At 43.7% G+C, this 18,516-nt stretch overlaps 1 protein-coding gene across 1 annotated transcript in view; it reads right to left on the bottom strand.

Annotated features, from left to right (window-relative positions):
• Positions 1-473: 473 nt before the first annotated feature.
• Positions 474-18,516, bottom strand: part of CD247 (CD247 molecule) — a 43,739-nt gene continuing 25,696 nt past the window's right edge. Inside the window, exons 2-8 of the mRNA XM_081858556.1 lie at positions 11,324-11,427; positions 9,044-9,100; positions 5,641-5,727; positions 5,013-5,048; positions 3,126-3,182; positions 2,736-2,771; positions 474-2,221 (exon numbers count right to left, since the gene is read on the bottom strand). Coding sequence (XP_081714682.1) covers positions 2,153-2,221; positions 2,736-2,771; positions 3,126-3,182; positions 5,013-5,048; positions 5,641-5,727; positions 9,044-9,100; positions 11,324-11,427 — 446 coding nt within the window. The 3' untranslated portion in view covers positions 474-2,152. The remainder of the gene's footprint in view (positions 2,222-2,735; positions 2,772-3,125; positions 3,183-5,012; positions 5,049-5,640; positions 5,728-9,043; positions 9,101-11,323; positions 11,428-18,516) is intronic.

The raw sequence follows: 18,516 nt of genomic DNA, 5'->3' as shown, positions 1-18,516 counted from the left end.
AAGACATCTCAGGTTAGAAGACTCACATAATTGGACAGCAGAAACAGGTAAGCCTCTCAGTTCTGTTATTCTGCAGAAAATAAATATGCCAGATTTATTTTAAAAGCTTACACTACTAGTAACTTACGGCTTCCATGTTGAACAGGATGTGTTAAATTCTTTCAGTTAAGTAACCACCATGTGCAGGTTGTCTACATTTGTGTCCTTGACAAGATAATTTGTTTATTGCTACAGGCACATGTGTCATGCATACTACTAGTTTGGTCCTACAATAGATATTGCTGCCCTTCTAAACTGTCTTAAAAGTCAGTGATGTGAGATCTGTGCACCCTTGTTTAGCTTTAAATCTTAAGGTTTTGTAGAACTTATTGCTCCTTTTCATTAAGCTCTTTTTCCCCATTTACTTTCCACTGCAACATGGTGCTATGAAGTTCAAATGAATCCAGAATAAGACCAGAAGAGGGAAAAGCAGGTATATTTAAGAAGCTTTTATTTAAAAATACACAGAACACATGGTTTCAGTTCTTTAGATAGAAAAGCATTTTCTTTGTTCTTTTCAACTTAATTTATATATTTAAAGCTCCAGAAGTGTATTTTTGAAAGATCAGATTTAGGCTGTGCACATTTAACCACCTCTGCCCAGTGCTGGATTTACATATAAGCTAAAAAGAGCTATATAGCTTGGGGCCCTACTCTCTTGGAGGCCTCCAAAAAATTTAAAGGAAAAAACTGGATGTATATTTCCAATATATAAGATAAACATCTTCTCAATTGTATTTCAGTTCAACAATTACTTTGATAAAATACATATTTTGTTATGTGCAAATGGCTTTAGATACCTATTAGGTCCATAAATTACCATATAGCATATATTCAACACAAAAAAGAGCGACAATTTGTTGTTGACAAAGGACAGCTGGACATACAAAGGGCCTCATCAAACCTACGGTAAATCCAGCCCAAGAATCTTAGGATCTGTAGTTTAAGGGTGCTGGGAATTGCTCTGTAAGGAATAAACTACAGCCCCTGAGTTCGGGAAGTGGGTGTATGCAGCCTTAGTCCGGTATGAGTTCTGACAAGCAGACTCTCACTTCCATTTTGCTGATAGAGATGTAACCAGTCTGATAAGATGGGCAGAAGGACTAAAACTCCTCTGTGAAACTAGGTAAGGGAAATAGATTCAAGGTATAAAATTCTCACAATAGGCATTTGCCTGGGGAAAAAGCATAATAGGCAGCTGTGACTTCTCACGTCCTAAGGCTACAACTCTAAACACACTATGGAGTAAATCCACTGGCTATTCCTTTGTGTAAACATGCTCCCCAGCTAATTCCCCCCTTGCTCCACTAGTATTAAGCTCCCTTAACCAGGACACCAGCACCTGACAAGTTTGATCAGGATTCTAACAGGAATTTGAAGCATCTACATTTAAAACAGGAGGTAATGTATTACTCATTTCAACCAACCATATGTCCTGTGGAAGAAGAACCTACTTCTATTCTCTTAACTATGGGAACATACTGTCTGTGCCTGCCCATACTTCTCATGCAGCATAAGTCAATTTTCATATTAAATCCCTTTAGCAGTGCATGTTTACTCAAAAGAATGCCCTACTGCACTCAGTCCAAGGTCAATGGTGGTGCATGTTTTTGTATCTTGGCAAAAGAGTGTTTAAAAAGGTCCTTCAGGGCAATGGTGATACACTGTATATCTCCTCCCCCAAACCCCAATTGCTATTTATAAATAAAAACCCAAACCTATAACAAGAGGGGGGGCAGTTAACCTGTTGGTGCTCAGAATTATCTGATGTTTTGGAACGAAATCCTTCCACATGAGCAACATTTTTTAATGCACATTTAGCTTCAAAAAACATCTTTCTCCAGAAAAGAAAATGACTTTGAAATAGCCATCGCAACAGCTGGTCTTAAATTTTAACTGAGCAACAACATGGTGCCCAAGCTCTATAGCTATGTACACTTTGAAAGCTACAACTTGAAATTAGTTTTTAAAAGGAGCTTTGGTTTTTATGCTCATGTAAAAGTGGCATTTGTTGTAGAAGGCAACAGATTTCTGAACAGATCATCTTGAGAATGGTAATCAAGATTCCCGCTCACCATGGAAATAGTTCTCCTCTTGCTAGACTCAACTGTAGCTAGTAAGGAGGTGGTAGGGGCTGCATTTGAAGGACATCGTATGTATCCTTCGTTGCTTTGCTGAGACCCTGATAAAGAAAGATGAGATGACTCAAAGTTATAACTAAATCAATATAACTGTAGTTATTAATCAGAAGTACTAAGTCCATATGCCCCTGCTAAAAATAAGTCCAACAACTCTGGCTTTCTATCCAGAGTAAATAAAGGTGACAGGCTGATACTCATAGCAAGGCAAAAGTCCTGCTTAGGAGAAGAATGTGACTGGTCCATTGTTTGTTGGAGGAAGCAAAGTTGTATACTGCCCTTAGAAGCGCCTCTGTACTTGTTCCTTCACAGACTGCATTAACACCTCTGGGCAAGCAAAATTATTCTCTTAGGTGGCTCAAAGTGAGGAACAGGGCACTTGCTCTGTTCTCCCATTGTAGAAAGGTGATCCAAATTGACAGGGTGCATGTATGCCAGAAACTAATTAAAGCAAAGGCAAACAAGATTCCTGTGTGAGCTGTTTTTGTGCAGCTTGCTTCCATAGGATTGTGACCCTGAAGTTTGTAGGGAGATAGGCTTGCTATTGCTGTGCCTTACCTGATAAACTGTTTCACTGCCTTTGCCACGTCGTCTCTGAAAAAAAGAAGCCCAGCATCAATACAAATCTCCCTGCCAAAATCTTTTTGCCCATGCAAATAATTACACTCACACTTGGCTCAATTTAACTAGGGGAAGTGGGAGGCTTGCTTCCTGATTGGTCTTTTAAGAAGGTGCTGCACAATCTGACTCAACTGCCCCTTAATCAGTAATAAATAAAAATTATAAAGCACAGAAGTGTCATTCAAACAATATCAAAAGGGTGAGGAGGATACTATAACTTCTGTTTTGCTTGACAGTACAAGGGTAGGAAAAAAGCAGGCAGAGTAGTGCCTGAAGCCACCTTGGCACCTTATGTGTAGAGCCAAATTGGCAAGAAGTGTCACTTACCTCTCCTTTCTTTCCAATTTCGCTGTATGCTTCAGCCATCTTATCCCGCTGTAGAGCCTGGCCATGGAAGATCAGAAAATAGTGTCAGCACGAATAAAATTAAAGTACTGTTTTCTGTCATACCACTCCTCTGTGTCAGAGATAAGAAACCATGGACTCTCCCTCCAGATGTTCTTCCAGCTCACATCAACCCCAGCAAGCAATGTCCAGTGGTCAGGGACGATAAACATTGTAGTCTAGCATCATCTAGAGCAGTGTTTCTCAACCTTGGGCCTCCAGCTGTTTTTGAACTACAATTCCCATCATCCCTGACCACTGGTCTTGCTAGCTAGGGATGATGGGAGTTGTAGGCCAAAAACATCTGGAGGCCCAAGGTTGAGAAACACTGAGCTAGAGAGCCACCTACAGGTTCCCTATCCTTGCTATATAGATATAACAAAACAATACTTTCCCTGTGTTCATTCATGGGAGAGGAGATGTGATTGGTGGTCCAGACTAAGGCAATGTTTCTTCCTTCACATTGCAGTTAGACTTGAAAGAAACCACTTGTTGAGTACAGTAAAAAACTCCTTTCAAGTCTACTTGCAGAAGGGGGGATGCTGCAGGCCAGATGGGGAGACCCTGCAGGTCAGCACTTACTCTTGCTTTATACTCTCTTTATTTGGTAATTCCCCCCCATGTCAAATAGGTCCCTGCTACTCCCATACTACAGACATGGGAGGATTTCAATGTTGCACTAATTGAGCATCCCTTGGTGGGCTACTAGTTGCATAAGGAAAGGGCAGGAAGCCTTGTGGCAGGTCACACAGCAGATTGCTGTAGTCAACAGTACTTCCTCCTGTACAACAAACTTGCACTACCACAACTGGGGTGGGTGCTGGGGAATACTACCCCACAGAGCAGGTTGGGGGAAACTCTGGCCCTCCAGATGTTGCTGAACTTCTGCTCCCAACATCCCTGGCCATTGGCCATGTTTGCTGGGGCTAATGGGAGTTGGAGTCCAACATGATATGAAGGGCCAATGGTTTTCCCATGCCTGCCATACAGTCTGTTCAATTGCACATTCTACCTGTCATTAATGGCATACAATTCATTTGAAAAGTGATTACATGGAGCCTTATGCTTAAAGTTCAGTGCTTGTGACTTTGGAAACCAATTGCTGATACCGCAGTAGCACCTCAATGCCTGAGAAGCAGCAATTCCAGCAATAGTTTTTCTTCTCTCCCTCAAGTTACACTAAGGGAGGGATGCAGCAGCTAGATAGAAACAAGGAGTAGGAATACAGAAGATAAACCTAGCTGGGAGAAGGCAGAGAGAGGTTCGTTTACACACCACACAAGGAAAGGAAATAAGCTATTTCATGGCAGCTGTTTGCTGCAGCAGAGGAAAACAGATCACAAACGTAGCATGCTGCTGAAATGGCATAGGAATAGACATGCACACATGTAAAAAAAAGTTTGCATGCAGGTGCAGAAAACATTAAAAAGAAAGAAAAAGTGGACTCCAGCAGAGTGAGGCTAAAATGCAACAGGAATATCAGTTTTTGTAAACCAAAGCAGACTGTTTTAGGGGTTCATTAACAGCATGAAAACAAGCTGGGCCTTGAAACACCTTCTGGGAGAGGTATTTGGCACCCATGGGCTCACAAACAGTCAAACAAATACACTGGCAAATCGTCATATGTGTGCAAAAAGAGATAAATTAATGAGGGTGACGCCTACATGGTAGCACAATTTACTTCCCAGTGTTTCAGATGTCTTTAGGTGGGTTTTGTGTGAAGGTGGCTGGTCATTTTAGAAAACTGAAAAGCAATTTAGAAAAATTCTAGACAATATGGCAAGAAACCAAAACGCTTTTCTGAAATGGTCAGTTCTTGGTTTTACTTACACTGTAAACTCTGTCCTGAGCTTGCTTTCTTCTGTGCTGAAAAGGGGAGGAAAAAACAAGCAGTTCTTGCAACTGTTCTTGCAGACAATATCAAAAAATTATTTGGGGATGTGCAAGGCATTGCAGAGATTCTTACAGAGATGCTAGTCTTGGATTAGACACAAAATTTCTAGCTGCATTTGACGATGGATGAAGCGTTATCCTGAGTTGCTGGTATATGTACACATGGCAGTGGGAAGGGGGCTATCAACATCTGTTGATAGCACTGACATCCTGACATATATAATGTGTGAACGATCCTTTGTCTCTATTCAGTCCACAGGCTATGGGGTTGAAACATTGCAATTTAGTGGCTTAACCAAACCACATGCGTGTGCACCCACCCACCCACCCACCCCAGTAACTCAGAGTAGCACTTCATGCATCTAAGGAAGTGGACTGTAATCCACAAACCTTATTCCATCCTTAATAATAAATCTATTAAAGTGCCATCAGATTCTTTGCTGTTTTAGGAGAGGTCAGGGATGCCATGTCCCAGTGGCTGCCTGAGCTGGGCTGACATTTTCTCTGCACAGAAAAGAGTGGCCTGAATTTAATAAAAGGACCAGGATGAGATGAGTGAAGGTACCTGGGCTTTCCCCCCTCCTTCAATGTCAGCATCTGTCTGTTTCGCTCCCAGCGATGCATATTCATCTCTGGTTCCATGAGACAATCTCTGAAATGAAATATATAGATAGGGACGTTTACAAGAATGACAGCTCATTGGTAAGTTGCAGTCCCGTGCTCCTAACGGGCTGACCAGTACTGTGTCTTCAAAATAGACTCAAAAACAAACATGAGCTCAGTGAATCACATTCTGTTATGTTAAAACCATCCCATAAAATCATGGTCCTAGACTCAAGTTGCTAACACTTTCCCCAGTCCTTCCGCAGTCAAGGGATTAATTAAGAAACGGAGAGTCCATCTAGTCCAGCATTATTTTCTCTCCGTGGCCTATGCTGAGCGCAACACTCTTCTGGACCATACCTGGGTCATACCAGGTATTCAGAGGCATACTGCCCCCAATGCCAGAGGTAATACAGCCATTGTAACTAGTAGCTGTTGATGATCTCCAGGAATTTGTCTAGAGACCTTTGAAAACTCATAAGTTGGTGACCATCTGTACATCTTGGGGCTGCAAATCCCATAATTCAACTCTGTGTTGTGCCGAGAAGTACTTGCTTCCTGAATCTCCCACCATCCACCTTTCATGGGATGCCAATGAAGGCTTCCAAGTGACCTCTCATATAAACCCTTCCATTCACAAGGGCCGTCCCAAACTTTTCTGCCAATTATCCTTCTCTCTACTACTGCAGGGCTGCCTCTCATTGCAGGAGAGAATAGCCATAGTCACAGTCCCATGCAGAGCCCTTGTACAACAGGCCTCTGTCTTCACCTTCCTTCTAGCATTAGAGCCGCTGGCTCTTATACTAAACAGGAAACTGAGCTGGCCACACATAGAGTCTTCATGGCAGCAACATGGTGTAAGCTGCACGTGCAAGCTCATTCTCTCTTCTAGCAGGAGCCAACCAGAATCTCTTGATTCTAAACAGGAAAACAAGGTTAACCCTGCTTTCACATAGGACACTGCTGTGAAGAACTCATGTAGGTCGCGCTCTCTCCTCCTTCAAAGCCCACAAACCACCTGTCTCTACACTTTAGGCCAGAATAGGACCACTATATGTGTAGCCATTTCCCCATAACTACACAAGGCTTCCCTTGCTTATTGACTGATTTAAGAATTTAGAAATTGCTCTACAGTAAAAGAATACCTGAGTGGTGTACAAAAATAGACTGTGGGTGGGATACTATGTCAGGCTAAGGGCATCATTTTGTCAGTACAAACATTTCTGCTTTCCTGATAGAATGATCTCCCTCTCCTCCTCTTGACTCTCCCAAGCAGATTTATGTAGGGTGTAGGGGGAGAAGTTCCATTGCACTAAAGGAATTTGTTGCACTGGCTTCTGCTGGAACAACCTGTGTTATTATGAAATATAATATGAATTTTTAAACAATATTCAAAATGTGAAGCCAGCTAGAATAAAACGCTGCAGAAATAAAAAGGGTGATTTGAGAAGAGTTTTTTTCATTGAATCATAGAACTGTAGAGTTGGAAGGGACCACAAGCGTCATCTAGTCCAGCCCCCTGCAATGTGGGAATGTTTTGCCCAGCAAAACCCACAACCCTGAGCTTAAGAGTCTCATGTTCTACCAACAGACCCATTCAGTCTCCTGCAAACATCCAACACACAGATTTCCTTCCATGGGTGTAAATCAACACCGAAAGAACCATTTTATATATTTCCAGTGTTTATAGATTTACACAGTATCCAAAGTGGTTTATACAACATCAAAAAATAAATAAATCGTAGTGTATTTAAAACAAAAACCACATGTAAAAGTGTAAGTTCCACAAATAGGCAGTGTTTAAACCAAACAATATTGGCAATAGCATTCTGGAGGGAAAGAATTCCAGAGAACTGCTGCTACAATGCTAAAAAAAACCCCAACATGTTCAAGTCATGTCAGGCTTCACTGCACAACCACGTGGCACTGTCAAGAAATCTTCATCCACAGATCTAAATGACTGGCTTATCAGCTATCCTGGTCCAGAACTGTAATATGGCCCAGGAGCAAACTGGAAACTCATGCAATGCTTTCAACAGAGGTGTCATATGTTGACAGGTTGCCCCACAGACCAACAATAGCTGCAGTTTCTGCACCAAATTCAAGGGCAGCCCCATGTAAAGTGTGTTCCAGTAATCAAGCCTAGAGATTACCAATGCGTGGGCCACTTTCTCCAAGCCACCCCTGTCCAAGAATGGTTGCAACTGCCAAACCAGCCCAAGCTGACAAAAAGCACTCTTGGACATGGAATACATCTGAGTTTCCAGTGGCAATGCTCCAATTACACAGCTATCCAGAACAGCTGATGGACCAGTTTCCTGGACCTAGGAACCACTCACCCACAGGGCCTCCAACATGATTGGCAGCTGATTGCCTGGCACAATCCCCTCTCAGCAATGGGCATACACCTGGTTGGTTGGGAGATGATTGCTTGTGGTGAGCACCAATCAGATACTTGCTACATTCCAGTTTTGGGCTATTGACATAATGGAGGAATGTGCAGAAGTAACATGCAGAAGGTAAAGTATGGGTGGGGCAATGGAGACACTCTTGAGTATTTCTGTACATATTATCAGAGCAGAGCACTGCCATCTCTTTCATAGCAAATAGGTAAGCCAGGTAAGCCAAAGGTTGCCTTACTCTAGACCTTAATCTAGTGATTAAAAATAGAAGAATACGCTTGAGAGTGCTGCCCTATCCAGAAACTCCTTAGAAGGTATGTTTCTTTCAAATTCTTAAAGTGGGGAAGCAGCAAAGCAAAACCACTATTTTAATTAGTATGGAGAAGACCACACACTGAAAGACAAGAGTATATTCCAAATGGAATATAGTTTAAATCTAGTTAACTGGGAGGCAATCTACTGGATGCTGTAATTTCATTTGATATAAAACTGGATCTGCATGCTCCTCATTGTGGAGGGGCTGCCACCCACACTGTGCTTTGAAGTACCAACTATTGGGGCTTCAAAGTGCAGCAGCATCTGACATCCCTAAGACCACCGGTTTAATTTGGTCCACCAGGAGAACAGATTAAGATCTGGTCCACCAGACAGAAAAGATTCTCCACTTCTGATTTAAACCTAACTCCTGAGACCCACTACTGATACCTCTATTGCCAGAAGATCTCACTGCCATTAACTCTCCCCCCTTGCTAAGCTGGGGGAACTTGAGAGGACTCTGAACAAAAGGGATAATGAATTTTAAAAATCCGCTTAGGATTTGCCCAGACTCTGGAAGAGTCCTAGTTGAATCTTGAGGGCAGATCCATGAAATCTGGTCTCATTTAATTGTCTGTCCTATTGTAATTATTTTATTTGTGAAATAAAAATCATTCAATTTCAAGAAGACATAAGTTTAGTACTTACATTATATAGGTCCTCTGAATTCTGAGAAGTTTGAGGTTCAGGAGAGCCTTTGCTTATCTGGAAAACACAAAGCCCATTTCTATCTCTGAATGTGACTTTAACAGGATAATTTCTGCTAGTAATTTATAAATGGTGCTTTATAAACCCACAACCCACACATTTCATGGCGATTCCAATATTCTCTTGTTCCCAAATTCAAATAATGCCAGTTATGTAAGTGTATGAAAACTGCATATTAAAAATGCACGTTAAAATGTAGATTCATCATAGAATTTCTAGATCTTTGGTCATCTTTTCCTAAACTCTCAGGAACTATGCATACATTGTGATATGCAGAGCACCAAGCTGTTAAGAAGATCAAACATGTTTTAGGATATTAATAGAGTACTGAAAAGTTTCTCTGCAATGTTCTTGCAATCTTATCCTAACTTTATTTGCAGCTAAACAACCTCATTTGGTATGAGGTACCGTTGTCATAGACATTATGCGGGGGGCATAAGTGGCAGAAAAAACTACACTCATTTAACTTCTCTCACAAAAAAACATGAATAAATTCCAAATTCCTGCACCTCCCATCCTCAGAATGATGGGGAATTCCCAACACAGAACTATACCATATCACTTACGAAGTGCACCACATAATTGGAATGAAATGAATGGGTACACGTGGAAATGGATAAAACCAGAAACACCCCCACTACAGTGTACACAAGAGGGAAAGTTGCATTGAAGGTTGGCAACAGGGCTGCATCTTCCCTTCTCTCTCTTTGTACTTCTTGTCTCTGTATACACTGCTTACCTGTGTGTGAATATGAATACAGAGTGGGAAAGGCAAAAGATTCAGTCTTTACATTGATAACTCAGCTTGCAAAGGAGTCACCTGAGGACCACAAACAGCAGCTGCCACCATTTCAAATGTCTTTCATTAGGTTTGAAGGGATGGTTTTTGCTTTTCACTTGGCCAATATCTGGGGCTGGAAACAAGCAGCTGGTTGTCAATTGACTTACTCCTCGATCAGAATCTCAGTGGTAAAACAGAGAAACCCTTTCACTAGGGTACTTTATCATGCCCTCCCTAATGATCACCATCTTGACTCGGCAATGGGCAGAAGTTTTGACTCCAGTAGTTATAAACAATGTGTATCAGGCAGTGGGAATGTAAACCAATTTCTTTATCCTCAGGCTAGCTCATGAAAGGTTTCCAATGTTAAGATCAGCTGTTTTCTGCTGGAGGCAAGCATCGCGGCCCCTTCTTGCCAATTTTGGCCACTGCCTATTTTCACTTCTTCATTTAAAGCTTTCTTCTTCTGTATTTAATGCCAGTGAGAAAAGGGACCAAGTTTTCTGTCATATTGTTGCTTCCTGCTTATAGGTCAGCAGGGGGAACTTCCAGCCCATCTGCCTCATTAGGTCAGCCACACTTCTCCATTCGGCCCACAAGGCCATTTCGGCCAAGCCACACCCACACAGGACTGAACTCTGCACATCAGCAGATACACAGGATATTCAGTCCTGCTTTCTGCAACCTCGTTGCTACCTACCCCAAAACCTGACATGAGGGGTAGGGCAGGTGTATATGGTTTCAGAGAGAGAAAAGTCTCTTGAGCCAAATGTAGAAGACTGGCAGGTGAAGTTTAGCTTGCAGGCCAGAGATTTCCCACCTGGTCCTAAGGAATCAATGAAGAGACCGCAAAGTGCCAGGCATCTCCAGTGACTTCTCAGGATACCCTCCTTCAGGAATGGGGAACCTGTGGTCCTCCAGATGTGGCTGGATTTCAACTGTCATCACCCCAGGTGCCCAAGTCAGCATGGCCAGTGGTCAGGGGTGATGGGAATTGTAGTCCAGCAAGGACACCGGTTTACCATCCTTGCACGACTTCCTTGTTCCATCTAGCGATCCCAGAAAGGGCTTGGGAGGATCTAGCAAGTTTAAAGAAACCTACTGCTGAGTGGTGAGAAGTTCCTTAGCACAAGGCATCTTTGAATTCCTGAGGTTATACATGACTGTATAACCATTCAAAGCATTGTCCAGCATACCAGGTGCCCAATGGAATGCTCTGTTGAAATGCTGAAGTTTCCAAACACCATGGTTTCTCAAATGAATCCAAGTGCCCAACAGCTCATCAGTACTCATCCTTATTCTCATGTTGGAAAAAGTGGGTGGAATTGGTGCAGGAAATTGAAGACACGGAGTTTACAAATAAAAATAAAGTTTCCCAGGTCATTCCTTGTATGTTAAAGATCAAGTGTCGTCCCATTTTAAAGAGGCTTAGGACTCACCTTTAGTTTTACGAAACAGGCTGTGATGATTATAGCATAAATCAAGAGGATCCCATCCAGAATGTAGCAGAGTCTTGGATCTGTCAGACCTAGTGCATTGGCATCTGCATTAAAAAACAAACAAACCCATGTGTTGATTATTGAGAAAGTTGCCCTGTACTGAGTCCAGAGTCAAACTACTGGTTCCCCTCACTCAGTATTGTCTACATTGACTGGCAGTGGCTCTTCGTGGCTTCAAATAGGTACCGCTCCAGCGGGAAGGTAAACAGTGTTTCCGTGTGCTGCTCTGGTTTGCCAGAAGCGGCTTAGTCATGACCCGGAAGCTGTCTGCGGACAAACACTGGCTCCCTCGGCCTATAGAGCGAGATGAGCACCGCAACCCCAGAGTTGTCCGCGACTGGACCTAATAGTCAGGGGTACCTTTACCTTTAGTGACTAGAGATCAATAATACAAATGCTAATTGGGCAAATTACCTAACAGACAAAGAGGTTGATAGGTTTCTTAGAATGACCACCTCTGGGTTTCATTAGAGATGTGATTGAACAGTTCACAAGACAGTAACATTTGCATGAATCGGTACCAATGTGCTGTCAAAGCCACAATTCTGGCTCAGCAAGCTGCCTAGATTGTGAGACCATGCTGGTTTTGTTGCTAAAAAACCAGCGGCGTAGCGTGGGTTGTCAGCACCCGGGGCAAGGCAAGTAATTTGCGCCCCCTAACCCGGGGCAAGGCAAGTAATTTGCGCCCCTAACCCCTAACCTGCCGCCGCTGCCAGCTTCTGGCTGCTGCCTGGGCTGGGGTATTCACAGTTCTACAAATCTTTGGCACTGGCTTGATCCATTAGTTTAACTTGCGGGGGGGGAGAGAGATTGCAATCGTGCTATGTGCACCGAGAGGGGGGGCACGGTTGCAACGCAGTGGGGGGGAGAGAAGAAGAGAAACTAGCAGGAGAACCTGGATTTCCCTCTGCAGCTCTGTGGGGAAGGAGGGCGCAGACTGGGCTCCTTCCTCGCCACAAGATCCTGGCTGCGGGGCGCAATTCGGGAGGCTCGGCTGGCCGGGCCCAGGCCCCGCGGGGCTCCTCCGCGCTCCCCTCCCCCGGCCGGGCGGGCGGCACCTGCCAAGGCTGCGGGTTCCGCTGCGCCTCCGTCTCTCTTTCCACTGATAGCGAGAGCGGGTGGGAGGAGGCCACCCGGGAGCCGGAAACGGGCGCCAAATAAGGAGAGCGGGGCGGGCCTGGATCCTGGCCTTGTTTGGCGCTTCCCCTCGGCCGGCGGCCCAGCCAAGCCCGCGGCGGCGGCGAGGCGATGCCCGCGCAGGGGGGCGCCCACCCCTCGGCCCCTGCCCGGCGCTGCCGCCCCAGCACCTGCCCGCTCCTCCCAAGGGGCCTCCTCTCCCTCCCGCCTCTTCGCAGCAGTCCTCGCGGGGGGGGGACAGGCTCGCCTCTCCCCTCCCTCTTGCGCCCCGTCCCGCGCGCGATCCTGGCCAGGCTCCGGCTCCGGACCTCCTTGCTGGCGCCTGCTGCTCCCCCTGGTCGCCCAGCCCGACCCCTCCTCCCAAAGGAGCTGAGCCCCGAGGCTCTTCGGCGACTCTGGAGGCGGCGAGTGCGCCCCCCCAGATGTTGCGCCCGGTGCGGCCGGCACCCCCTGCACCCCCCACGCTACGCCACTGTAAAAAACACCCCCTTATCTGACTGCTGGTTATCCCCCAGATGTGCTGTTTATAGTGACAGTTGCCTAGACTGAGATGCATATCCCCATCCCTATCTAAAGACTCATCCAGCCTGCCCAATGGTTCCTAGAGAAACACTGCAAAAAAGGGTGCAAGTATACTGTATATCCATATTCACATTTGCCTGCTCTAGAGGAAAGATTATGGTGCTGTCTTTGAAGCAGCAGAGAAAATCAGAGGTGGGGATTAGAGGAAAATTCAGTACTCAGCGACTCAGATCCAAATAAAGTCACACTAAAGGCCCAGTGAAAATATTCAAAAGAGTATTGTGGCACCTTAAAACTTTATTATGGCACAAGCTTTTGTGAATTCCAGTCTCATGACAATGATCAAACACCAACGGCCGCACTCTGGCTCTAACCCTTAACTGGTCATTCTAGAACAAGGGAGCTTCCAAGGGAGACTGAAATGTGAAACCACTGAATTACAGTTCATCAAGAGACTCAGTGCTATTACTTGTGGACTGAATCAGGGCAGGGTTTTTTAATCACACTATGTGTCATTAATGGGCTTACCAATGCCAGGGTTTTCTCATCACCAACATCTTTTTTGTGAATGGCCAAATAGCCATCTGTATACTTTTATGCACTTTCATTGCCTTTTGATCTGGCTGTTTACAATTGCCTCCCCACTACCATGTGTATAGACACCTGCACTTCAGGATAATGCTTAATGTATCTGATGTCAACTGTACAAAAGCTGCTGCCATAATGAATGTATGAAGTCTTTTAAGGTGCTGCAAAACTCTTTGTTGGCTACTCCTCAGGAAAATGAAATTAACTGAATTTAAAACAATTGCATGAAATTGAGTATAGATTTCAATGGGATTAAAGCACAATCTCAATGAAGGCCAGTTAAAGGTTGATCAGAATAAACACGAGTATGTATCACATGGAACAAAGTCAAGTTACAGCAACATTTAAAGAGGACAGTCTCTCATACATGTACACTTTCATGTTTATGGCACATGTGATTGTTCTTCAGGAGTATTGGGCAGCTCTCTGGTTCATATATTAATACAAGAAATGAAAATTGCAATCCAATGCATGTCTACTCAAAAGATCAAATGGAGTTCCCAGGTTAATGGGTATAGCAGTGGTTCTCAAACATTTTTCTCTGGGCCACGCTTTCAGAATAAAAATGTGCTCGCGCCACACTTAATTATTTATTGATAAGAAATACATTTAGGATTATCCTCAGTATCACTGGATGCTTTTGTTCTTGTTTGTAAACGTTACCTATCCATGTTAATGACTGTTTTAAGCGAGTCCCTTATGTGTGCAACCACGCATGCATGCATCGCACCGCACCAAACCTGGAAGTGACCAAAAAAATCCCCAAAAGTGTCTCTTGGTAAAAGTAAGCCTCTTGGCACATTGTTTCAGTGGTTTGTCATGACATGGTTTGATTTTATGTTTCATTCAAATGCAGTCATAAATTTCCATTCTTGGGGAAACTGCCCTACTCATGCTGGCTCCAATCCATGTGTGGAGAGGCTGTAGTTCAGTCATGGAGCACATGGTAGTGGGTTCAGTCTCTAGCTACAGCTGAGAAAAGCTTCTGTCTGAAGTGCCAGCGAGCCAGTGTCAGTAGGTGTAGACAGTACCAAGCTAGATGGAAAAAACCTGTCAATTTCTTTGCAATTGTCCAATTGTGGTTTAAAACAGTGCCATGATGTGCAAGCGTCCTTTTCAGAGAAAACTGCTGAATGAAAATTTGCACATCTTAACAAAATACTGAACTCTTTCAGCCCTAGTAGGAAGGGTAGCCCCCATAAGAGACAGGTTAAAAACAACAGCAGCCGTCTGTTTCCCAACAGATGAGCCTGCTGAAGTTTCATTGTAACAAGATACATAGTTTTGTTGAAGCACGAGATTGGAAGTCACTATAAAGGAAAGGAAACCTGTGCGCTTGAGGTAAAATGGAGCTCAGCTTCTGACATCAGTGCAAAGAGTTCCCTTGGCTGTTTGTGGCATTCGGTGTGGTTACGCTAAGTGTTTACAGCCCCCTCCACTCTGATCTGACAGCTGTGCCTCCTGCCTGCAAGGTTTCCTGAGTGCAATGTTTCCTCTACTAAGTTTCAAGACCAAGTACAGCAAAAAAATTATGCCATAAAGCAGGGATGGGAAAGCTGTGGCTGTCCAGATTCAGCTACAGCTGATGAGTCTGGAACAGAAGAAGTTGCCATACCTTGGCAGACCATTAGACCCATCAAGCTCAGCATTGTCGGAGACCCACCTAAAAATGCTGGGCGTTGAACCTGATACCTTCTGCACACAAAGTGGATGTTCTATCACTGCTCTACCCTTGCTGAAATCCAACAACGCAGGGGAGGGGCACAGTAGTCCCCACCTCTGCAATGAGAGGTGCTCCTTTTTGTTGCTGATATTGTGATCACCAAGGATTAAGAGCCAGTAGAAGTGCCTGGCGTGCTCTGGTCCATGGGGTCACGAAGAGTCGGACACGACTAAACAACAACAACAACAAGGCTGAATGCAAACTCCAAGACATGTAAGAAAAAGCGAGATTCTGAAGAGATGCAGGGCACAGTTTCCTCCCACTCTTGTAGACGTACTTCTACATCTACAACATGCTAAGAACCAAAGCAATAGGAAGCTTTCATAGAACAAGAAAAAGGGGACTGGAATTTAGAACACCTGTCTAGCCAAACACAAAAACCAACAGCATGTGAACACGCGTCTTCCTGAAAGTCTAGGGGAAAGATATGAACTTTGAAACCTGCCTTCATGCCACAGCAGCCATTCTTAACTTATTCATCTCTTGAGGGGGCTGGCAGCAGCATCAAACACACTTAGTCACATTCAGAGGAGGAGAAACACACACGCACATGCACAGCTGTTTCAATTCTAGAAGACTGGAACCAAAAGAGATTCACAATGTTAGCAAACGAGAGCAGAGTTTGTGCAAAGTAGGTTTCAGCCAGTTGAGCTGCTGTCAAAGCCCTCACGAACATTGTACAGAGGTGGACAATTCTCCCCATGGCCCATTTCCCCATGCAGTCTCCGTGTAAGCATCCAACACAGAGATTTCCTTCCCTGGGTGTAAATTTATTCCATAGCTTAATAAACAATTGCCTTTGCCACCCTAGTGACATTATAGTTCATAAGTGAGCTGGAACTTCATTTCATAGACTTGGGGGCAGACAGAACCCCACGGTACATGTAACTGGGTGTTTTTAAAGTATAAACATATATGTGCAGGGCCTGTGAATCAACACTGGGTCAATCTGAGCAGAGGTGTTGAGAAACTCAAACGTATATACTGCTTGAGACATAAGAATATTCCAGTTTAAAACCAGGCTGAAAAGCTCCTCGGCTTCCTTAGAACAGGACAAAGTCCTCTCAGTGTCCATATATTTGATTAAATCCACAAAAATGTAGGCCGTAATAGATTAGTTATTCCTTGAGGTACTGTTTTGACAGGATGGCTGGGGAAAAATTGGCCTTTCAGATGTTTGCCAGACAATATAGCTCCCATCATCACTGACGGGGGGCTAATGGGAGTTGAGGTCCAATAACATCTGGTGGGTACAAAACGTCCCACCTCTGGTCTATAATAATGTTCCAAATCAAGGTAGCATACTTACTTCACTTACTAGATTCTTGTCTATAAGCTAGACAAATTCATGGGGGGAAATAAAAATTCGGGCCCTGGTGGGCCAAAAAGGTTCCCACCTCTGGTCTGGATAACACAGCCTTGATTTTTACAGGCTTGTTTGTTAATACTTTAATTTATTGTTCATCCATGGCGTGTGGGGGTTTAAATGTTGTAAACCACTTTGGGTGAACTTGCCCCCCCCCAAAAAACAGTTTTAAAATATGAGTAAATAACATAATGTAGCATAATCCCTCCAGTAAACAGCTGGTGAAGAAGGGAGCCCTTGCTTCTAAAAGAGCCACTCATCAGAAGTGTCTCAGCTTTTCATATCAAATGAAAGAGCTCAAATCAATGCAAGAGGTTTCAGGGCACAAAGGCAACTTATGCCGTATGTTAAATGAAACCACTGCTTTCATGAACAATCTTGTAAAGTTAAGGAATAGTTGGTTTTCCTCTTATTGAACTATTGCTTACTTTGAACATACACAAACACTCATATCTGTTCTTCTCTGTGCTAGAGATCATCACGTTGGTCTCTGAACAGCAAGTGGGACCTCTATATGAAAGATAGAAAATGTGACTTTTGCAGTAAGAGCTGTACAAGGGTAAGCTGATGCAGACTACATTGTCATGTAAGTACACACACAAGATACTGCACGCACCATGCTATAAATGCATTATGCAATCACAGAATAACAGTTCAAATGATTTAAAAGGACATATTTTTTTTATCCCATCTAGAAAGTGGAAGAGAATTATGGGCACTGCAAGCTGACAGAAATAGCATTCTCCTCACATTACTAGGACATGGAAATCATGTTTTTTGCCATTGCAAAGGACGAGTTTCCAATCATCTACATGCAGGTCGTGAAATCTCAGGAAAATCAATTACCAAATTCAATCACCTAATTGAATGATCTCAGAGTTTTCCATCTCCATATTAGCAGTTATTGTCTATCTTCCCAGCCCAGACAGTGATCTTCTCAAGGGGCACAATTACTTATGCTCAGCATCCATACCTTCTGAAAAAGTCAAGTACAGCATTTCCCAATAAATTCCATTTTCTTATCCTCCAACTTACTACTATACATACATAAATTTTATTTGTATGCCACCTTTCCGTAGTTCAAACAATGCTCAAGGCAGCTTACAACATAACAAAAGTAGTCATACTATATCAGATTCAAAAGTCAAAACACATAAAGGAAATGGTTAAGAAATATGAAGCAGAAAGTCGGAATGAATGGACAGCTCTCCCGAAGGAGGATTGTAGAAAGTGGAAGCCATCAAGGATCAGTATTAAGGCCTTGTTCATTAATGACCTGGAGAGTCATTAAGGCTTTATGCATTAAGGATGAGCAGTGAGGTAGCAGTTTGCTGATGATACCAAATTGTTCAGGGTGGTTAAAACAAAAAGGGACTGCAAGGAAAAGAATCTTTTCAAACGGATGAAGGGGGTAAAATGGCAAATACAATTCAATTTAAGCAAGTGTAAAATCATGCATGGGGGCGGGGAATCAATTTCACACATATGTTCACAGGGTCTGAACTGGCAGTGACTGGCCAGGAATGAGACTTTCAGGTCATAACAGAGAGCTCGGTGAAGATGCTGACCTAGTGTGCAGCAACTGTGAAAATCCTGTGCTTGTCTATCATATGCCATTACAGCGGTACCTTGGGTTAAGAACTTAATTTGTTCCGGAGGTCTGTTCTTAACCTGAAACTGTTCATAACCTGAAGTACCACTTTAGCTAATAGGGCCTCCCTGTGCTGCCCCGCTGCCGCCACCGTGCGATTTCTGTTCTCATCCTGAAGCAAAGTTCTTAACCCCAGGTACTATTTC

The sequence above is a fragment of the Podarcis erhardii genome (genome assembly GCF_964252035.2).
Source record: "Podarcis erhardii genome assembly, chromosome: 4".
NCBI lineage: Eukaryota > Metazoa > Chordata > Lepidosauria > Squamata > Lacertidae > Podarcis > Podarcis erhardii.
This window is presented reverse-complemented; position numbering and strand designations above follow the sequence as displayed.